The following is a 24,244-nucleotide window of genomic DNA, read 5'->3' as shown; positions in this document are numbered from 1 at the left end:
GCCAAGGAGGAGAAGATGGCTACGGTTATCCCATCAATGATGAGGATAGGGCGCAATCCTTTAACTGCTAGAGAAGGTGAAGTGTGCCTGGTTGTTGGTTGACTCTACACCCATTTTGCCACTTGGAGGCCCGGTCAGGATACCTAAAGGTGTGTTGTGTAGTTTTCTGTGCTGCTAGTGGGCATAGTATGGCCTAAAGTAGCATTAACCAATTGGGGCACAGCTATCTGTTTGGCAGATTTAGTGGCACTATTTGAGCAAATAATACGCATTTCAAGATGAACAAGATTACCAATGATTTTTGCAAGACTTGGAGGGTTTAGGAAGAAGACTGTTCTACCTAAAGGAAATAGTTTAATATTTAAAATATGCACAATTCAGAACTATTACTCTTTAAAGAATATTGAAGGTCCTACTGCAAAGTGCCATGTTTGTAAACATAGAGAACGAAAGCTAATTAGAGCTGCTAAAACGTTACCCATATTACTGCTAACCAGTTGATTAGTCATTGAATATTGCCAAAAGTTTAATATTGTGAAATATTTCTTTGACAGTCTTGTAGAATGAAGGAATTACAAAAAAGTACTGAAAGATGCCATACCTTTACTTAATCTGTAAATACTTTTCTGTTAGCCATAGCTTACAGAAGCTAATGTGTTTATGCAATAGCAATTGAATGTCACAGCTAGGCTAGCTGGTTTACAGTTGGCACTTCAATATTCTGATGGGATAACTTATGTATAAACTTGAGCTAAACTTGTATCTTCATATAAATAGATCATACTGGTTGGGTGTGTGGTATATTAGATACATTAAGCGATGAGCAAAATGTGAGATAAGAAATAGTGATGTTTTCATGCTAGCTTTGTTATTGTTTCCTTGTTTTTTTTGGGAACTGGTAGAAGTTGTAAGTTCTTTATCTTTGGCGTTTGTACCGATCTGGTGGCACTGTCGTGTTTGCCTGCCCATTTCCCAGCATGCATCACTCCTTAAAAAAATATGACATTGTAAAGATCTCATATTATTTTGTTTTGCTTTGCTGCTTAATTTCTTTTTTCCTAAACAAACTGCTGTGTCTCTGGCACGCCTCATCAATGTCATCTGTCTGCGGTGTGTTTGCAATGCTTGATGTTCACTCAGTTTCTGAGTATATTAACCTGTGCTCAGGTTGCATTGCTTTTAAGACTTCTCCTGCCCAATGTCAGCACTGTTCTTGCAGCATGTATCTCTGGAATGCTTCACCTTGTCTTTTTTCCCTCTCTCCTGGAAGCATGTCAACCTGTCCTTGTCTCCAGCATTTTGCTGCCCTGTCCTTTTCACATGTGTAAAAGACTTGGCATTGACACGGGACCCTTAAAAAGCAGTGGTCTTTTGAAGTGGAGATGGATGTAGGTGAGATTTGGACAGACTCAGAGTAAGAAACTTGTGAGGCTCAGCATGTGAAGTCTGAAAAGATTAGAAAGGTTTCCAAGAGCTGTCTAAAATGTCCTTCAACTTCAATGTACAATCTGACCTTTTATCCATACCTTTTTGCACTTTTGCTCTCTCGGTTTTTGCTTATTGCCTTCTGATGCATTAGGGAAAGCATTTGCATTCACATACTTGTATAGTAGGGGTGTAACGGTGCACAAACATGACAGGTTCGGTATACCTCGGTATTAAAGTCACAGTTTGGTATGGGTTCGGTACAGCAGGGGGGAGAAAACTAAACGTAAAATTGCTTTGTTTTTCTAAATCTAATCCAGTTATTTTAACATATATTAAATAATTAAGACATTACTAACAGGTAAAGTAAATACAATTAATATATAAGTTAGCATAGTGCATATATTTAGTGAAACGATCCACTCTAGAGTTCATTTCTCTAATGAACTAACATGCTGTGGACACTAAATGACTTGCCTGAGGTAAATGTAGTGCTACATGAGAGATCATTCTCAAGCTGTTTTATTGATTTCTTTCTATGGTCTAAACACTGTTTGAGAGATTACACGTTAACACATCTATGCATAGATCATCTGTTCTTCTTCTGCACTTTTACCTGTTGTGGTGGTTAGCAAACAGCATTGCATTACCTCACGCGCCGCCTTCCGGATTGGAGTGTGTATCGCCTGTGACTGACTGTATTTGTCATCTGACTGTATGCGCTGAACCGTGAAGTCCGTACTGTGATGGTTCGGGGACGAATACATGTACCGTTTCACCCCTATTGCGTAGTACAATTTTGACAATCTTGTCTAAAAATCTTGTATCGATTTAATAATATAATCTTATTTTCCAAATTCCAACTTTTCCTGTTCTTTTGAGAAGTATTCTTTACTTTTGCATGGCAATATTATGTCAGTGAAAAGTTTTCGAAAGTGTTTGTGAAGCCATTTGCAGGACCACTGCATTTTTTGGGCCCGTTACATGAAAAGAAAGCATTGACGATATTGATTGGAAAGCGCTAGTTTACGCCACTGTTGATATGAATGTATATAATCTTCACTCTCCCAGCGTTCTCAATGATCTGTAATTTATCATTGTCAGTGACCAAAGTAGCATTCCTAGCTTTTTGTAAGTTACACTAATTTGTGATTTAACTTTCTTTTAGGTTTTATCAGAATACCGTAGCAGTATTGAATGATTCACTCTTTTTCAGCCTGTGATTCCTCCAGATTTTTTCAGTATGACACGTACGTTGCTGAGGTATACGAAAAGTTCCAGATATATTTGTGTAATATATTGTATTTGTACTTTTTTTAAAAACACTCATAATTAACAGTGCTATCACTGTGGCACATATGCAAAACAATTAACCATAAGTGTATGTTTACAAACCATCTGATGTAGACTGTACTAGAATAACCAGGTAAGCAATGGAAAGTTAGCCTTTAAACTATTCCTCCCTGTTACAATCCTGTAGCACTTATAAGTGGACTTTCTTAAGTTGCAAGGTTGTTCATTTTCTCGATGCCTGTTTACAGGTTCTGTATGATTGATGTCTGTTTTTTTTTTTTTTTTTTTAACTATTCCAAAACCTTTTCACTACTCTTTCCTTGTCTTATTAATTTCTGGAACACTTTAACATTGTAAATGAATGTGTATTAGTAGCAATAAAACTTGGTACTTGTGAAGCGGGACTCCAGATGTTTACTCCGATGCCTGGCGGTCACCCTTAGATGTTAGCGCCCCCCTTGTGTGTCTTGTCTTGTGGTAGAGTAGCCGTAGTCGTTCTAGTTGTTTTTTTGCATGTTTGACGACGCATGTGTGCGTGCCACCACGAGGCCTTTGTCACCAGATTTGCGGCTCTTCCATCGTCCTCAATAATGGCTGCGCTGTGGACACTCGGTGCATTTGAAATGTCCCGGTTCGCATGTCACATCCAATTCGTGCCAAGGCATGGGACACGAAACGTTGTTGGGCAAGTATGTGAATGTACTTGTGTAGTGAATGTAGTGGTCTGAAGATAAAACATGTTCCCCTCCCCATCACCCAGGGAATGTGTTATGTATCTCGGCAGTGTCCTCAGGCGGAAATCCCAGACTGGGATGGTGTGACTCACTCATGTCTGGATCCCGATGTGGTGCTGTCAGCCGTAGTCCATTTCTAAACACGTGTTGTGCAGCTTCACCCCTTGGCAATGATCTTGATAAATCAAGAATCTTTACTTGTAGTGTTAAGGATAAAAATGTCAAAACTACCCTGCAGAAAAGACCAGCATACACTGGTATGAATTTACATGCTAGTCCAAGCTGGTTGGACCATTATAGCCATGCAGTTTACTAGTAAAATTAAGATTTGCTGTAGTCTTTTTGGAAAAATTGTTGATCTAGAAGTCTTGCTAGTGAAGAATTCTGGTGGTCTAAATGCTTGCTGGTCACCAGATTTGCGTCTTTTTCAGCAAGGTAGTTTTACGACATTTACATGTTGTACCCTGGTATTTGATTGCATTTACTTAGTGCAGTAAGTCCATTTGCTATTTGATTACCAAGTTTGTATTACTTCAAGGCTTTAGCATGACCTGCCTGTTGTCCTGTAGGTCCAGTTTCCAAGAGCCCTCAGCACAACGAGTCTCCGTCTGCAGGCAGGGTGATGGTAAACGGCCAGAAACAGAGTCTCAGCATTGGCCAAAGTCCAGATGGACGGCAGCCTTCTCCTCTCACCAGCCCCTTGCTGACTGATGCCGGCTTCATACGCACAGACGACGAGGACGAGGTTCGGAGGAAGGTTTGTCTTTTGGGGAGGGGATAGAGTTTGAGCACCATGTGCTAGTAAGGTCTGACTTTGGTGGGTCACTTTGGATGTTTGCTGCTACATTATGTGGTTTAAGTCAAATTGTTGACACTTGATAGTCTGATCCTTGCTGATGATAGCATAGTGATGGGTTTTCAGCAATATAGTGATAAAGTATATACCAGGGGTGTCCGATCCTCCTCCTGGAAGACCACTGTCCTGCAGAGTTTAGCTCCAACCCTAATTAAACACACTTGAACCAGCTGATCAAGGTCTTACTAAGCATACTTGAAACTTCCTGGCTAAACTCTGCAGGACAGTGGCCCTCCAGGACCAAGTTTAGACATCCCTGCTATATATTATACTGTCATAAAAAGTCTACACTCCCCTGTTAAAACAGCTGGTTCTTGTGATGTAAAAAAAAAAGAAAAAAAAAAAAAGATAAATCATGTCAAGTACTTTTGCACATTTAATATAAAAATTACAACCCATGCCTCTGAAAACCAAAGTGACACATTTCAGAGAAAACCAAAATGAAAAACTTGAAATAACTAACTGCATAAGTGTGCACACCCTTTCATAATTGGGTTTGTGGTTGTGCAAAAAATTGACATGCAGAAAATTGCTGAGAACTTAACTTGACTTAGTATTTACTCAAAATTAACTCATAAAGATCAAATATTGGCCCATAAATGTGCCTGACCAATGTATTGCCACTAGTTTTCATGTGTTTTCTTGCCAACATGTACTTTAAGGGCAGTTAGTTTCTCTCTTCTATGGCAAAAAGTTACAGTGGGTACGGAAAGCATTCAGACCCCCTTAAATTTTTCACTCTTTGTTATATTGCAGCCATTTGCTAATATCATTTAATTCATTTTTTTTCCTCATTAATGTACACACAGCACCCCATATTGACAGAAAAACACAGAATTGTTGACATTTTTGCAGATTTATTAAAAAAGAAAAACTGAAATATCACATGGTCCTAAGTATTTGGACCCTTTGCTGTGACACTCATATATTTAACTCAGGTGCTGTCCATTTCTTCTGATCATCCTTGAGATGGTTCTCACCTTCGTTTGAGTCCAGCTGTGTTTGATTATACTGATTGGACTTGATTAGGAAAGCCACACACCTGTCTATATAAGACCTTACAGCTCAAAGTGCATGTCAGAGCAAATGAGAATCATGAGGTCAAAGGAACTGCCTGAAGAGCTCAGAGACAGAATTGTGGCAAGGCACAGATCTGGCCAAGGAAAAAAAAAAATTTCTGCTGCACTTAAGGTTCCTAAGAGCACAGTGGCCTCCATAATCCTTAAATGGAAGACGTTTGGGACGAGCAGAACCCTTCCTAGAGCTGGCCGTCTGGCCAAACTGAGCTATCGGGGGAGAAGAGCCTTGGTGAGAGAGGTAAAGAAGAACCCAAAGATCACTGTGGCTGAGCTCCAGAGATGCAGTCGGGAGATGGGAGAAAGTTGTAGAAAGTCAACCATCACTGCAGCCCTCCACCAGTCAGGGCTTTATGGCAGAGTGGCCCGACGGAAGCCTCTCCTCAGTGCAAAACACGTGAAAGCCCGCATGAAGTTTGCCAAGATGGTGAGAAATAAGATTCTCTGGTCTGATGAGACCAAGATGGAACTTTTTTGCCTTAATTCTAAGCGGTATGTGTGGAGAAAACCAGGCACTGCTCATCACTTGTTCAGTACAGTCCCAACAGTGAAGCATGGTGGTGGCAGCATCATGCTGTGGGGGTGTTTTTCAGCTGCAGGGACAGGACGACTGGTTGCAATTGAGGGGAAGATGAATGCGGTCAAGTACAGGGATATGAAAACCTTCCCCAGAGTGCTCAGGACCTCAGACTGGGCCGAAGGTTTACCTTCCAACAAGACAGTGACCCTAAGCACACAGGTAAAATAACAGAGTGGCTTCACAGCAACTCCGTGACTGTTCTTGAACGGCCCAGCCAGAGCCCTGACTTAAACCCAATTGAGCATCTCTGGAGAGACCTAAAAATGGCTGTCCACCAAGGTTTACCATCCAACCTGACAGAACTAGAGAGGACCTGCAAGGAGGAATGGCAGAGGATCCCCAAATCCAGGTGTCAAAAACTTGTTGCATCTTTCCCAAAAAGACTCATGGCTGTATTAGATCAAAAGGGTGCTTCTACTAAATACTGAGCAAAGGGTCTGAATACTTAGGACCATGTGATATTTCAGTTTTTCTTTTTTAATAAATCTGCAAAAATGTCAACAATTCTGTGTTTTTCTGTCAATATGAGGTGCTGTGTGTACATTAATGAGTAAAAAAATAAACTTAAATGATTTTAGCAATTGGCTGCAATCTAACAAAGAGTTAAAAATTTAAGGGGGTCTGAATACTTTCCGTACCCACTGTATATTTGGACCCTGTTATTGTTTTTGTCAGCCAAAGCAACCTCCTTATATAGTTCATTAATAGCACAGCAATTGTCTCCTCAGCAGTCGATTTCAAGGTCCCTCAGCTAATTTTCCCTTTAAATTTCACTGTGCTTGAATTGAAGGTGCTCTAGACAAATTAAGGTTACGATGGAAAGGCTGCTTTAAAAGTGTTTTATCATCAGAAGTGGCAGTGCATTTTGGTCAAGTGTCTCTGTGGACGTCTCAGAATAGGAGACCTAGATAAACTCAACCTAAATTCCAGTCTATTTAGGGCAGATTATGTAGCGGCGGCGTGAGCGGCTCAGTGAACAGTGAGAGTTTTACTTTGAGACGTCGCACTGTGTGTGTGTTCATGCAAATGAGCAAGAATCAAATTTAGTTTTGTCATACATCTTGTCTAGTGATTTGCTACTTGCTATTGCACATTGTTGGCACATGGTTTACCATTCAGTAAAACATTTTATTGGACTATGTCACCTTATTTTTATATTTCTGCTCTATTTTTATCAGATATGAAAGATGCTTATATTTAAATATATTTCATTTATGCTTATATTTGCTATAAGTTTATTCTTTGTTATGAGTACAATAGCATATGGCCTTGAAGATAATGGACAATATCATAAAAGCCACTAAACACTCAGTTTGATTTCATGGCATCTTTATATAGAAATTAAGGCTGTCAAAATGAACGTATTAATTTTGCAGTTAATTTTTTAACGTGTTAAAATTATTTTATGTAATTCGCAGAGCATACGTTTTTTTTCGGTCATCCTTTGGCTGCGCTACAATATATGATCACGCTATCATTCATTCAAGTGCTCTTAAACCATTAAAACGTTATAAGACAAAACAAATAACTCAAATATGTACTGGCACGCTGTCTGTGTGCATGCAGAATGCCGCTTCAGACAGTGCATCAGTGCTGCATTGAATTCTCTTTCTTGCTTGAATGGACAAAAACGCACAAAATTATGTCAAAATTCCCGCTTTGTTGAGTGTTCTCGTATGTGCAGTCTTAAATGAGTGAAAAAGTGTTAAATGAATGTAAAGAGTTGTGAGAATATTGGATGTGTGTCAGATCTGCGTCAGGTTTTAAAGTGACAACAGCCTAATAAACCTGCTGTCTGTGATTAATGTTAAACAAAGAACAAAAGACAAAGAGAAAATCACTCACTGCTCTTGACTGAAAAACTTTTTTAGCTTTAATCTGTATATTTACCCTAACTATAAGTCCTGCCTGAACATCTTAAAACTGTTTACAAGGTTACATGGGTCAATAACAACAAAAACAATAACTTTTTGGTGCATTTTAGCAGGGCAGGTAAAAATTGTTGAGCCATGATGTATTAAAGGCACAGCTAAATGTGATTTATTTATTGCAATTGGTTTATGTGAAGATATTTTTTTTAGTTCACTTAAATTAAAAGTTTTTATATTTTTAAAATCGATAGCTTTCAATTATACAGCAATGTTGAATGGCTATAATTAATGGTTAAAATTAAGGGGAAAATCCATGTAATAGAGACATCAGTAACAGTACTGGTATCATTCATCCTTCATTCATAGTGCTTAGTAAAAAGATTTAAAAAAAGATTTAATAATGTAAAAAATAATGTTAATGTTAGGTGCAATTTAATTTAATTTAACAGAAAAAAGCATTTAATTTAATTAATTTAATTTAATGTATTTTAATTTAATTTAATTGCTTTTTTTGTCCCTCTCTCCTGCTTACAGAGGTTCCCGACTGATAAAGCATACTTTATCGCCAAAGAGCTCCTGACTACAGAGAGAACGTATCTGAAGGATCTGGAGGTCATCACTGTGGTAAGACTGTAAATACTCTTTCATGTGGTCTGTGTGTTTTAGGATATTTGTGGTCTTCTGCTGTGTCAACATTAAATACCTCATTCATAGTCTAATGGATTATCTAGGACATGCTGTGACATGTGTTGTTATTTACCTTTTGCATGAGTTTCAAAATACTTTCTCTTACCGCAGTTTCATGTGCAGAGAACTTTTTTTTTTTTTTTTTTCTCTGAAAAAGGAAAAAGGGAGAGTATGCTGCCAACATTACCAGTTGTTTGGAAGGGTGCTGCTAGGCAGTTACTATGATGTTCTGTTTGCGTGATTTTTCTCACACACACTAGAGATTACTAGAGGTTGCTAGGCAGTTGCTAAGGTACTGTGAGTGTTGCAAGGCAGTTGCTAAGTTTTTTTTTTTTTTTTTTGGTTGCTAGGGTGTTAATAAGTTGTTGCTAGGTTTTTTTTAGATGGTTGCTAGGGTGTTGTTATGCAGTTGCAAAAGATGTTTAGAGTGTTGAATAGTAGTATTAGATGGTGTTTTGTAGTTGTTAGAACTTTGCTAGAGAGTTGCTATAGTGTTCTCAGTGGTTGCTAATGTTTTCTAGGAGAATGTTTGGACATGTTTGGATAGCGTGATCTTGGATGTTGCTAGGATGTTGCTAGGCGGTTTCTAATGTTTTTTGGTAATTTTTAGAATGTTAGCATGTTACAAAGATGTTTGAGGTGTTGGGAAGGGTAATAGCTATCGGCAATATCGGCATCGGCAGATAACATTCTGAATAATCGCTAACGGTGAAGGTATTTAGTATCGGTGCATCTCTAGTCTTTATCCATTTACTAACGCTGCCCCCTAATAGTCGACTAGGCTAAACTTTAGTCGACTAAAAGAGGCTTAGTCGGCCAAGTTAGTCACAGAAAAAACGCAGTCCATGAGGGACAGATCGTTAACGACGGGTCTTTGTGGTAATTACAGTATGTCGGGCAGGAAATACAAACGTTATAGGTATTACAAATATAGGTAATACATCATTCAAAATTGTAAAGGGAATTTTATTTGTGTAAACTCACAATAAAAAGAAAACGCTGTGCTGTAAAATAAAGAAAACAAACAGGATACGCTTTCTGCCGTCTTGGTCTCCCTGAAATGGAGCACATCACCAAAATTCAGCGTATAGGCTAAATGCCTCACAGACATGAGAAATATATCTATTTAAATGCTTGAAATGTCTACTTTTAAACTAGCCAATTCAAACTGAAAAGAAATACTCTCTGCTTATGTAATCCATATGAAAGGTGCATTTTTCTCATTCACTATACTGCGGAGATGACGAGGCAGCATCGTCTACTTCATCTTTGCAGCCGACACTGACTCAGAAAACACTAGTTTATTAATAAATAATAAAATCTCACCTTGTTTTTTTCTGACCCATTCATAATCATTACTTTTGGCAAGTGTTTTTTTGTGTGCGCTTGAGCGCGGAATAGGTTGTATGTTATATAGTAATTAAATTTGTCGACTAATGGCTTAAATCAGGGGTCTCAAACTCAAATTGTCGGGGGGCCGTTTCTGTGATTGACACCTCATAGGAGGGCCATATTATCCTTCAAGCGCAAGAAAGCGCAACATTTCAGAAAATTTACTTTCCTTTGCATTATTTCTCATTTACTTCAAATTTCATTAGGCCTACTAAAATATTTTTTATACCTAAGGCCTATACTATAAATATCTTATTTACCATACTAAATGTAAACAGCAGTGTCTCTCTCATTGTTACAGAGTGTTATATAATTATATAATACTATTACTAATATAATACTACTAATAAACTAATATAATACTACTAATATAATACTATTAATTGAAATAGTCTGGTGCGACTTCTCACATCCAACGAGATATATGGAATAAAAAATCAGGAATCAGAGGGGTCAGAAATAAACAAAAAAACTGGAGCTATATAACTTTATTTTGCCAAAAAAAAAAAAAATCTCTCATTGTTACATACATTATTAGTTTTTAACATCTTGTGGAAGTATTTTCCCTTACTTTATGTTAGCTTAAATAACATTAAAATCTTGCACTGAACAACACTGTACTGAACAAATACAATCCCTGAATACATTTGTACACTCCTCTGTTTCTTGACAGACACCTGCAGCGCTTGTGCTCACACAGCTGGGCCACATTTGTCCAAGATGCTGTTTGAGCATCGGTAACGTTTAATGGCTGCATCGGACGCATTTCGGTGGTTTAAATCGGCGCTCATGACTTAAAGTCGAGTGCTTTTACTGTCATTTAGGCAAGCGCGCTCATAATAGAAGCGATTGAGAGCGCGGCTCATGGTTGCATAGCAACGACAGACGCCACTGGAGCGAATATGTGAATGCCACTTAGAACGGCGACTTTTTCTTTGCATATCAGACAGGTATCAACTAGAGAATAATAATAATAATAATAATTTAGCGGGCCGGATTATGTTTTATTTTTGAGATCAGTTGCGGGCCGGGTAGAGGGGGTGGGCGGGCCGTAAATGGCCCAGGGGCCGGCAGTTTGAGACCACTGGCTTAAATGAACGACTAATTGTAGACCAGAAAAATCTTTAGGGGGCAGACCTTTACAAATGAAAGGCTGAGCCGAGAATTCAAGATAAGCAGTAGTCATTGTTCTTCTGCTATTTGCCTCCTCCTGTCTGTACGTCGGTGGTGTAATGAGTCTCTTTGATGTCTTACAAGGTAGCGGAAAGAAGCAGCAGGGCGACACGTTTACATATCTCATAAATATTTCCTTTTGGCTTTTGGACCTGAGGCTGCTGTTTGGATCTCAGTCTTCCACAGCCACCCACCCGCCCGCTCGCGTTATTACAGCTGCTTCTGTTCAACAGTTTAAACAACTCTAGATCTCGACACAACTGTCTGTACTGCCATTGAGGTGTGCTGCGTAACTAAGGTGTTCTAGTACACAGTACTGCTTTGGACTAGGTGGTGGGTAGGACATTGCTGGGGGGTTGCTATGCCTTTTTCTGATGGTTGCTAGGGTCTAAGTGGTTACTAGGATGCTAGGATGTTTTGAGTGATGCTAGGTGGTTGCTAAGGTTTTTTTGATTGGTCAGTATTGTGTTCTGGATAATCGCTAGCAAGTTTTTTTGTTTGGTTGCTAAGGTGTTAATAAGCCGTTCTTAGGGTGTTCTGTACAATAATGGCAATACGCAATTGCTAGGCTGTTTTGGTTAATTGCGAGCTTGTCGCTAGGTGATTGCTAAGCTTTTTAGGTTGGTTGATAGGGTGTTAATCATAGACTGTAAAAAAAGATGGACGATGCGACGCCGATTCCTTCCATTATATTGAACTGAATCCAAAACAATGGGCGCTGACATTCAAAAACGTCAACAAAAAAAAAAGTTTGGAGCCTGAGCATGCGCAGAAGGAATCGTCAGTGGAGCCCGGAGGCGGAGTCGGGTATCAAACTTCCGCCCAGACGACTGTGTCATCATTGATGTATTTTAAATAGGCTATATAAATTATACACAATTTAAAATTCGGTAACACTTTACTTGAAGGGGTGTGCATAAGACTGACATGACACCTTCATAATCTTGACATGACACGTGTCATGAATATGAAGGAGGTTTTATGAATGTTTATGACAACTGTCATTAAGTGTCATTCGCTCAATTATGTCATTTTTAATGCAAAGATGACATTGTTTGAGATGTCCGAGTTATGACAACTTGACATAAACCAATACATCGTAACCTGTCAGTGTCTTTGTCATGACAAATTGACATCATTTAGCTTTATGGGTTAACATTGCATTAAACTGTCATGTAGTTGGTTTTGACATGAGGCCATTATAATAGTGTCATAAATATGTATCTTGAGCTCAAGTACAGTGGTACAAATTGAACTTGTCATTAAAATGTCATTAAGTGACAATACTCTGACAAATAATTTTATAACAGCGTCATGACTATTTTTCATTTCATGTTTTTTTTGTTTTTGTTTTTTGTTTTTTTAAGTTTCCTCCAACAGAAGGTCAGATAATAGACAATTTCAAATTTCGTAAAAAAGATGACACTGTTATAAAATAATGGTAACACTTTATTTTAGGGTCTTTTAACTAGTTGCTTATTACTATTAGCATTCATATGGCTAAAATATTGGCTGTTTATTAGTACTTATAAAGCACATATTAATGCCTTATTCTGCATGATCTTATTCTACATTCTTAATCCTACCCAATACCTAAACTTAACAATTAACTGTAATAAGCAGTAAATTAAGAGTTTATTGAGGGAAAAGTCACAGTTAATCGTTTATATATGTGTTCCCTATACTGAAGTGTTACCAAAATAATGTAATGTAATGTTAACCCATAAAGCTAAGTAGTTTTTTAAGTTTGATAATTAATCTGCTATGTCATGTTTATGACAGGTTATGATGTTTTGCTAATGTCACGGTGTCATGACAAAGACACTGACAGGTTATGATGTGTTGCTTTATGTCAAGTTGTCGTAACAAAGACATCTCAAACAATGTCATCTTTGCATTAAAAATGACATAATTGAGCGAATGACATTTAATGACAGTTGTCATAAACATGCATAAAACCTCGTTCATATTCATGACACGTGTCATGTCAAGATTATGAAGGTGTCATGTCAGTCTTATGCACACCCCTTCAAGTAAAGTGTTACCTAAAATTCTACCTATAAAATAAATAGGCTATTCTGTTTCTAGAGCAATAATATTTTTGAAACGGCAAATTTAGTATATAAACTCAATATAATATGCCACTAGAAACAACTCTAAAATGTCAGAAACAGTCCTGCCATTTTAACCCTTGTGCAACCTTATAGACATTTTTGTCCTTTTCAGTTTTGTTTTTTGTTATAAGTGTGCCTTTGTTAATGCCAAATACATGAATTTGGGCTCAGGTGTTTATTTTTATTGGAATTTTAATATTTTACCCTCATTTCCTTCAAAAAATCAATTTTTTAACCCAAGGCCATTTGACTATAAAATGATACAATATTTGCAAATAGGCATTAATTTTATCGGCAAGGCTTCAAATTTTACATTTTTACAATTTTTTTACTAGATTGTGCCATATTTTCAAATTTGGGATATAAAAGAAATACTCGCTTTATTTGTGTTTTCTGCTTATGCATATTATAGAGTCAATTTGAAAAATCGTGCAGCTATAATTGTGTGGTTATGTTGGTAAGGATGTCAGAGTGTAGTTTGCATGTGTTTACTGAAAATTTAATGTGTGTAATTAGTTTGAAAGAAATGATATTGTACTGGCAATCAAAAATCCCACTCCATGTATGAGTCACACTCTTGGCAGGGTCATAGGGCCATGTGAAAACTATGAAAAAGGTCAAAGAAGGTTAATGAGCTTTGAGGTTTTTCTTTTTCGACCAAACACACATCTTAACCCTTGATTGCACTTGTTCACTTGTTATTGTTTTTGTACAGAGAAGTTCAGAAGCCCCTTAACACATTGTTTTAGTTTTCACCACAAGAAAATGCTGATTGTTTAGTCTGGTAGATTTTATACAAAGTTTGAGTTCACACAGGTGTCCTCACAGCCAAACCTATAAATATGTGGTGCTTGAGGGGTTGATCATTTCATTGTTTGCAAGATGTGAAGAGACATTACTCAGCAGAGGAGCTAGTGTTGCCCATTGACAGTGAGCACACGGGTGCATTAGAAGCTGAGGATGTGAAGAAACCGATTTGTAAAGCGTTAAAATTCTAAAAAATGAATTAATGTTTAGTAATTATGAATAGAAGAGATGCTGATAAAAAAATAAAAAATAAAAAAACATCAGTGAAAGTGGAAAAAAAATATTAATATATAATATTTCTATGACAGTTTTTTGGCATGGACATTTTTGTTCATTATGGACCTAAGTGTTAGTTTTTTAAAAAATCTGACACTACATAAAAAATATAAATGCCTCAAAATTAATGTTGTTGTTCTTCATTGACACACCCAAGAATCTGATAAGCAAAGAAAAAAAATCTGCTTAGCATTTAGTTTATGATAATAAACTACTATTTTTAATTTTTTCATTAAAAAAAAACACCTATGGCATTATGTAAACAAACCAGCATTTAAAGGGTTACAGTTCTTAAAATTAATGAATGTTTGGTATCTATGGATAGAACAGATGCTGGTTAAAAAATTGACAGTGTTCCACAAACACAGTGAAAGTGGAAAAAAAATATTAATCATATTTCTGTGACAGTTTTTTGGCATGGACATTTTTGTCCATTTTGCACCTATGTGTAACTTTTTTTTTGAATGCCAAGGGTTAAATAAAGTTAAACTAACGTTACAGGAGATCGATTGCTGTAATTAGAGTAGGCTATCATTAGTTTTATCCTGCTAATTATTATTTTATACCCATAAAAATAATTAGTAACTGCCAGATCACCTGCTTTTTCCAGACATGGTTAACGGTAGGTGTGTTATCTTAGCTAATAACGTATATTAATTAGCTTATAAAGCCCACAATTAACATTACCGAGAAAAGCTCAGTGATCCGTCAGATCCTGTGGGTCGGTTAGGACAATTTACTGCTGAACAACTCCTTTTGTCGATGTGAAATAACACAGAAATCGAAAATTAAAAGTTAGTTATATATCTTTAATCTCCCCTCAAAGCTCCGACAGTCCTCAGACAAGCTGTCAATCAACTGTGAATCACGACGACACGCCCTGTTTCTATAGCACAAAATTGCTAGCTAAAATCAAACTTATCACAAAAAACGAACAATTGAATACATATTGGCGGGATAACAACTACCTCAAATGACCAAAACCATCTTTCTGAAAATTTTTATTTGAAGCATAATTTATTTTTATGTTTTGACTCATTCGTCTGCATTGAGAGGGCGGGGTTTATGACCTGTACTGCATCCAGCCACCAGGGGGCGATCAAAGAGCCTGCAGCTTCACTTTTCAGGACGTATGAGGCACACCTGGTGTTAATAAGCTGTTGCTAGGGTGTATTGGATAGTCAGCAGCCTGCTGAAAGGTGGTTGCTAAGGTTTTCTGGTTGGTTGCTAAGGTTTTCTGGTTGGTTGCTAGGGTATTAATAAGCAGTTTCTAGGATGTTCTGGATAGTTGCCAGCATGTTGCTAGGTGGTTTCTAAGGTATTTGGTTTGTTGCTATAGTGTTAATAAGCAGTTTCTATAATGTTCTGGATAGTTTTTAGAATGTTGCTATGTGGTTTCTAAGGTATTTGGTTTGTTGCTAAGGTGTTGATAAGCAGTTTCTATGATGTTCTGGATAGTTTTAAGCATGTTGCTAGGTGGTTTCTAAGGTATTTGGTTTGTTGCTAATGTGTTGATAAGCAGTTCCTAGGATGTTCTGGATGTTGCTAGGTGGTTTCTAATGTATTTGGTTTGTTGCTAAGGTGTTGATAAGCAGTTCCTATGATGTTCTGGATGTTGCTAGGTGGTTTCTAAGGTATTTGGTTTGTTGCTAATGTGTCAAAAAGCAGTTCCTAGGATGTTCTGGATAGATACCAGCATGTTGCTAGGTGATTTCTAAGGTTTTGGCTGGTTGCTAGGGTGTTAATAAGCAGTTTCTTGGATGTTGTGGATAGTTGCCAGCATGTTGCTAGATGGTTTCTAAGGTTTTGGCTGGTTGCTAGGGTGTTAATAAGCAGTTCCTAGGATGTTCTGGATAGTTGCCAGCATTAAGCTAGATGGTTTCTAATGTATTTTATGTATTAATGGTTTATTACTAAGGTGTTAATAATTAGTTAATAGGGTGTTATGGATAGCCGTAAAATAACATTGCTAGGTGGTTGCTAAGGTGTTCAGTATGTTGATAGGTTGTTGCCTGTTATTCAAAATGGTTTAGAATCAGAATACACTTTTGTAAGGGCTGGAGTCCTGATGAACATCTTGCAGTATCCAGAACATGAGAATGAGGAGACAAAGACTCTTTATTCTGGGATTCTTCAGTCATCACGTCAGAGAGTCTGTTTGAGATAGTCATCACACTGTGTCTGGGGAAATGCCTACAGCTGCTGATCTGTTCATGTTTGGATCTGTGTGAAGTAGTCAAATGGTTTTCTAGTGTGTGTGTTTTCATGTTTGAAGTGATGATGATGGAAAATGTCTACAAAGGCTTCAAAGGATTGATGTGTTCCTTCATTCACTGTAAAGGGCCATTTCATGGAAAATTGATTTTGACTAAGAGTTTGATGAACTAGACGTTCCCTCACAGCTCATCTAGAACATTGTGGTTGTGAAGTTATGGCCCTGTTTACACCTGGTATAAGATGCATTTTGGTCAGTCGGATCACAAGTGGACGATGCTAAAAACGTGTAAATAGGGTGTAAAACATTTTGAGCTTGTCCACTTTCAACCACTTCCAGTGGCAGTTGAAAATGCATTTGACTGTATTGCTTTCATAGTGTAAATGCTCGTGCGGTCGAATGTGTTCAGCCACATAAGACTGCCTACTCTCCATCTACTGACTTGATGTGTAAACATAATGGGAAGTGCGCTAACCAGACTGGATTTAAACATTGTTGGCTGAAGACCCAAGTTTGGGTTGAAGACGAAAAACATACCAAACACAATGTTCTCTCACCACTCCTGATTTCTAACACGTACAGCGTGGTCTTGTGACTCTCAGAGCAGAAACAAAAACAGCTGCTCCGTATGTTTTTCCATTGTCTCCGGGCAAATTGCGCAAGATTATTTTGTCCATTAGATCGAAAGATCTGGAAAAAACCCATATATTTACATACTCATAGACCCTGCCTCAAAGAAATCAGACAGAACGACCAAAACACATCTTAATACCAGGTGTAACAGGGCCTATGTTGTGAAAAAGATGCCACAATGAGCTCATTAACATATGACCGCCCATATTTACATATCAACGCCTGTTTAGTAGTCATTTAGTAGTCATTTTAACTAACATATCATTCAAGGATTGTCATCTTTATTCAAACACCAATGCAATCTCAGTCCTAAATGTCAATGATTCGCCTGTGTCTATTAAACTTTGACAAAATGATACTGGAACATTCATATCTGCGTTTGTGCTGCTGTTGAGCCAGAGAGAGCAGTTATCATGTACAGTATAGATATCAAACAGCTTCACAAATGGTCTTTTTAACCACCCAGTATCATTATTTCTGTTACAAATATTAGTATTATCACAGAAGAACTGGGATAAAAGTTTATAGTTTGGATATAAACACTGATGTATATGGAAAAATAGAGCAAATCACCTTTTGAAAGTAACTTGATGCTTCAAATAACAATTGTATCTATTACATTATTACACCAGTAGGTGGCGAAATGTGACTGTCAAAAATGTATGTCATTGAATCGTTCATTCAAGAGTGATTCATCCAGTAATTAAATAAGTGAATTATTTATGAGTGAGTCGTTGAATCATTCATTCAAACCATTTAAAAAAAATAAATAATAATAATTCAGAGTACTTAAACATTTTAAATAGACTGCAGCAACTAACATTTTATCAGAACCACTAGTAAATTGTATGTAAATTTTAGTTTTCTGTTCAGAATCGTAGGATAATCGTAACCTCTGTTAGAACCAAAATTTGCGTTTGTCAGTTAATCCAGAATTGTGAAGCTCTACTATTTAGTAACTTGACCTGATGAACAGTAGCAGAGCTTATTTACATATAGAAGAGAAGGTGAAAAATGATTTTATAACTGAAAGCATCGCTGATGTAATCACTGTTCTTTTGTTTCTCTTCCTTTTTTTATGATTTCAGTCCTTTCAGAAGTCCATTGGGAAGGATGAGGCTATGCCGGATTCCTTGAGAAATCTCATTTTTGCCAATTTTGAACCGGTGTACAAATTCCATGAGACCTTCCTGAAAGAAGTGGAGCAGCGACTGGCTCAGTGGTGCGTATTTCAGATAAGTGTGTGTGTGTGTGTGTGTGTGTGTGTGTGTTGTATTGGTGTTAGGAATGTGCACAGTCTGCTCCAACCATAACAGACACACACCTCAATGTGTCACTGAGTATTTTGCTACACTGTTAGATGCCTTTTCAACTGCCAGTCAAACAACTATTACGCTCCATCAAATATAGATTGACTGTGAAATTAACCTCACATGACTGAAATACCTGTCTTCACAATGCATCTGTCAAGAACACTATATTTCATTTCAAAATTGAAAGAATGAAATGGGCAGTAGTATTTTGCATGCAGAAAGTGAAGCCTGTTGTGTTGTGACATTATTTTACTGACAATGACATTTTCTGCTGCATCAATATTTTTTCTTTTTAAATATATTATAATTAGTCAAATTATTAATGTGCATTTTTTTTATATATATATATTTTTTGAAAATGTAAATAATTTTCATTAGATATATTCTAATTGATATTGCATTAAAAACTAAAATTAAAAGTATAATAGAAAATATCTGTCTAGAAACCTTATATCTATACAGTACCAGTCAAAAGTTTGGAAACATTACTGTTTTTGTTTTTGAAAGAAGTCTTCTGCTCATCAAGCCTGCATTTATATGATCAAAAAATACAGAAAAAACAGTGATATTTTGAATTATTATTACAATTTAAAATAATAGTTTTCTATTCTAATACACTTTATAATATAATTTATTTCTGTGATGCAAAGCTGAATTTTCATCAGCCATTACTCCAGTCTTGCAGTGACACATGATCCTTCAGAAATCATTTTAATATGCTGAATTATTATTAATGTTGCAAAAAGTTGTGCTGCTTAATATTTTTTAACTTGATACTTTTTTCAGGATTATTTGATGAATGAAAAGTAAAAAAAACAAACAAAGAAAAAAATTACTGACCCCAAACATTTGAACGGTAGTGTAGATTTCTATTTTAAATAAATTTTTTTTTTTGTTTCTTTTTTTTGAAAGAAATTAATACTTTTATTCAGCAAAGATGTGTTTAATTGATAAAAAGTGATAGTAAAGATTTCTATTGTTAGAAAAGAGTTCTATTTTGAATAAATGCTGTTCTTTTTAACTTTTTATTCATCAATGAACCCTGAAAAAAAGTATCACAGTTTCCAAAACAATATTAAGCAGCACAACTTTTTCCAGCATTGATAATAACTAAGTATGAAATCAGAATATTAGAATGCTCATCATATCCTATTTCTAAATTATATTAATATCTGTTTCTGTATTAGCCAAATTAATATTGTCTTTTAGAGCAAAATTCTCTAGAAATGCTCTGAAAACATCAAGGCACAGGACAGAACAAACCTGTAGTGCATGTGTTCTCCGATCTGACAGCATAATGACAGTAAGTGATGGAGCTCTGCTGAGTGAACTGTTCTCTCGTGTTCCCTGTCTGCTGTTTCCAGCGCAGCTGTAATGTTTAATACCGGTCCGTGGGGAGCAGTTTTGGATCTGTATTCAAAGACAGGATGATAAATCGTGGTTTTTGTGTAAGGTGGCTGGTGTGATTGCTCTCAGTGAGGGTTAAGGGGAACAGCTCAACAGCGTTGATAGATGATGTTGAGTCCATTGATGTTCAGTAAGTGTCGAGTTCTGTGTGGAACGATGTGCAACAGAGACATCTACTGGAGGACATGAGTATTCGGTTCAAGTCTAAAGGACTAGTTCACCCAAAATCAAAACTTACCCTCATGTTGTTCAAACCTGTATGACTTTCTTTCTTCTATCAAACTCAAATGGAGATGTTTATCAGAATGTGCAAAGATGCTTATTCAATGAAAGTAAGTCGTGACTCGGGTTGTCAAGCTCCAAAAAGGGCAAAAATCCTAATAAATATGTCACTAAGACTATATTCCAAATATTCTGATGTGTGTGTATATAAAAATAAAAATAAATATAAATATTAGTTACCTTGGCCATAAACTGAAGTAAGTTTAATTTGAAGCATTAAAATTATTAACTGTAAATAAAAAAGAACTAAAACTAAAATCCAAAAAAATAAATAAATAAATAAACCTAAATAGCAATATTTAAAAAAATAATAATAATAATAAAATGATGACAAAAAACTAAAATAATACTATTAGGTGTATGTAATTGATTTTGTTCATTGTTTTTAGGGAAGGCAGATCGAACGCACACATCAAAGGAGACTATCAGCGCGTTGGAGACGTCATGCTGAAGAATATCCAGGGTTTGAAGGTCGGAACATCTAGATCTTTCTGTGGCAGCATTTTCTTTCATATCAGTGAGATATTAGTTTTGGGCATCTTGTTTTTCCCTCTTGAATTTCTCTCTTTATACATATCTATCATTTTGACATGACAATAAACCACATAAACATGCACATGTATACTTATCTATCATTCTAGAAAAAAAGAAATATGACCAAATATGATATCAAATACTTTGTAATATACTGTACCATAGGACTGTATGATTACTGTTCAGATACCATGATATTTACAAAGAATTTACAAAGGTTTATTACAGTTTTATCAATATTTTGAATTAGCTTTTATTTGTATTCATGTTAATTTTAGTTACATTTTTAGTAATTTCATTATGCACTTTATTATTATTTTGTGTATTATTATTATTATTATTATTATTATTATTATTATGTCATTGTTTTTTTAATATTGCTGTTTAGGTTTATTTTTGTTTCAGTTTTAGTTAGTTATAGTTTTTATTTATTTCCAGTTGATAATTTTATTCAGTTTATTTTTGTTTAGTTTGTTTTTCAACTAATATTTATATTTGATTTCATTTCAGGTTTATTTCAATGAACAGAAATTTTTTAATAGTTTTTGTTTTATTTAACAATAATATCCCTGCTTTGAAGTACCGTAGTGTTATTACCATGACAGATGGTTCACTGTTTCTCTCTGGCTCCTCAGTTGCTGACGGCTCATCTTCAGAAGCATTCGGAGGCGTTGCTGGAGCTGGAGAGGACGTGTCGCTCTTCCCGAAAGCTGGAGGGTTTGTGCCGAGACTTTGAGCTTCAGAAGGTCTGTTACCTGCCGCTCAACATCTTCTTCCTGCGGCCGCTGCACCGCCTCATGCACTATAAACAGATCCTGGAGCGCCTCTGCAAACACTATCCACCGACACACGACGACTTCAGAGACTCGCGAGGTACGAGAACGGTTGCTTTCATACTGTCAGTTGTCTGAGACTTCCTTCTGAATCACTTGAATGTGACTTTTGTCTGTTTCAGCTGCGCTTGCTGATATTTCTGAGATGGTTGTGCAGCTTCACGGCACTCTCATTAAGATGGAGAACTTCCAGAAACTTCTGGAGCTCAAGAAAGACCTCATTGGCATCGACAATCTCGCCATACCTGGACGGGTTAGTTCTTGAAATCATTTAACTCACTAACTCATGTTCCTGAATGTGAACGAGTTGCTCCAGTCTCTCTCATTGACCGGGTTTTGTGTGTTTTGGCAGGAGTTTATCAGGCTTGGTTGTCTCAGCAAACTCTCTGGAAAAGGTCTACAGCAGAGAATGTTCTTCCTGGTAAGAGCCGCTCACTCTCATATACTAGTCACATAGTACTAGACATCTAGATGGTTGGTTAGATTTATAACCTATTCAGACTTTGTGGCATTCCTTAATAAAAGTACTATGGTATTTTATTCTGAATATATTATTATTTATTGACTATATTTGTACAGTAAATAGCACAAAGGTACTTATATATTACTGTTTACATGTATTTTTTGTTATATTATTTTAATTGTAATTAATTTAAATTTGTTTTATTTTTATTATTTACATTTTACTATATTACATTTATTTTTTTGTGTAATTTCTAGTATTTGTATTTTTGTTTGTTTTCTCTTTTTTACATTTTTAATTTTTTTATTAGTTTTATTTTTTTAAATGTTATGTTTGTTTTATTTTATCACTTATAGTTTTTTCTTTAATTCTGTCATTTGTGTTTTATTTTTATTTTTATTATTTTATTATATATTTTATTATTTTAGTTAATTTTGTTTTGTTTTATATTTATATTTATTTTTTAATATTTTTAATTAATAATATATAATTATAATAATAGTAACATTAACAATAATAATTATATTATTATTATTATAAAATGTGTAATTAAATAATATTAACAAAATAACAGCAATAGTATTTTTAGTGTTGTTTTTTTATTATTTAATTATTATTATTATTATTATTTTATTTAATACTACTAATAATAATAAAACAATAATAAAAATATTTTATTATTGTTGTTATTATTATTTAATTATAATGAAGATAATGATGATAATATTATCTTTATTTTATATTTATTTTTATAATTATAGTAACACTAAAATATTTTTTTTATTATTATAAAATAAATAATTAAATAATAACAATAAGAATAACTATTATTTTTGTTTTTATCATTTAATTATATATTATTATATTTAATAATAATAATAATAATACAAATAAACAACAGCAATAAAAATATAATTGTTGTTCTTTATTTTGTTGATGTTTTTATTAATATTTAATTATATATTATATATTTAATAATGATAATAACATAAACACTAATAATAGTTTGTTGTATATTATTTATTATATTAATTATGCAATATTTAAATTTTTTATTTTATTAATAATATGGTGCAGTTTTCTTAGTACTGATTTCATTTACAATAAAAAAGTACCATAATATTACCATGTTTTTTGGACCCCTACTATAATAATACAATGATTTTCTTCATGATATTCTTCAGTATTTAATGAAATTCAAGTGCCTTTGTGTCTCAGACTACCAGTTGAAGTCTTTCTTGATGGTTTTACAAGAGATAAAATAATGAATACTCATGTTTCCTTTCTCTTCTTGTTTTGCAGTTCAATGATGTTCTGATGTACTCGAGTCGAGGGATGACGGCCTCTAATCAGTTCAAAGTGCACGGACAACTTCCTCTTTATGGCATGACGGTGGGTAATATTTAATTAGTTTTTGACTGGCATAAACAGTCATGTTTCTTTCAATTCTATATATTGTGACTTTAACTTTCAGTTCAACTGGAAGCAATAATGAATGAAAAGCACAACATTCCCTATTTCCCACAACATTTCTATTTCAGTGTTTGTTTTGGACGTGTGCCCGCTGCCTCCGTCTCTAGTAACTAATTGCACATTCACACAAACAAGAGATCCATTGTTCTGCAGGCCGCAGCTCCAGCGTGCCTCAGTAAATTGTGTATTGCATGTAAATGTAATTATCCAGAAACACACAGCATTCAGATGTTGAATCGCTGTCTTGATGAGGTTTTAATTGAAGAATAATGAACACTTGTCTTCCAGACCTTGGTACAGGGCAATCAGGGGTCAAAATAACCTCAATGATCCCTTTATGTTCTTTTGACTTAAGATTCGTACAGCGTGTTACTAACCGGTGGGTTAATCTTTCATCCTGTTTGTGTAGATCCGTGAGAGTGAGGACGAGTGGGGCGTCCCGCATTCATTCACTCTGTTTGGACAGCGGCAGTCTGTCGTCGTGGCCGCCAGGTAAACTGATTGTTGTGTTCGAGTTTGAGAAATTCATGGGAACATCATCATGATAAGGGTTACTGATTACTCTATAAATTGTCAAATGCAGTTCCAAGTAAATCAAGTTTGGTGTCAGTCAATTATAAAGAGTTATGAAGTGTTGTTCTGTGATCTAGTGCATCACATAAAAGCTGTTTCAGATACATTTACTGAAATGAGTTTAAAACATCTGAATTAATACAACAGAAAAAATACTACAGGATATTTGGTTAAATTTAATTTAAGTAGTTTATATTGTTTAATTAAACAAATAGATCCAGCATTGGATTATCA

At 35.5% G+C, this 24,244-nt stretch overlaps 1 protein-coding gene across 1 annotated transcript in view; it reads left to right on the top strand.

Annotated features, from left to right (window-relative positions):
- Positions 1 to 24,244, top strand: part of farp1 (FERM, RhoGEF (ARHGEF) and pleckstrin domain protein 1 (chondrocyte-derived)) — a 97,811-nt gene that overhangs the window by 60,767 nt on the left and 12,800 nt on the right. Inside the window, exons 14-22 of the mRNA XM_048197910.1 lie at positions 4,022 to 4,209; positions 8,370 to 8,459; positions 18,221 to 18,354; positions 20,524 to 20,605; positions 21,304 to 21,541; positions 21,624 to 21,754; positions 21,854 to 21,922; positions 23,267 to 23,356; positions 23,847 to 23,929. Of these exons, the coding sequence (XP_048053867.1) occupies positions 4,022 to 4,209; positions 8,370 to 8,459; positions 18,221 to 18,354; positions 20,524 to 20,605; positions 21,304 to 21,541; positions 21,624 to 21,754; positions 21,854 to 21,922; positions 23,267 to 23,356; positions 23,847 to 23,929 (1,105 nt within the window). The remainder of the gene's footprint in view (positions 1 to 4,021; positions 4,210 to 8,369; positions 8,460 to 18,220; positions 18,355 to 20,523; positions 20,606 to 21,303; positions 21,542 to 21,623; positions 21,755 to 21,853; positions 21,923 to 23,266; positions 23,357 to 23,846; positions 23,930 to 24,244) is intronic.

This window comes from Megalobrama amblycephala, linkage group LG7, assembly GCF_018812025.1.
Source record: "Megalobrama amblycephala isolate DHTTF-2021 linkage group LG7, ASM1881202v1, whole genome shotgun sequence".
Classification (NCBI taxonomy): Eukaryota; Metazoa; Chordata; class Actinopteri; order Cypriniformes; family Xenocyprididae; genus Megalobrama; species Megalobrama amblycephala.
Note: the sequence above shows the minus strand (reverse complement) of the source record. Positions and strands in the feature narration are given on the sequence as shown.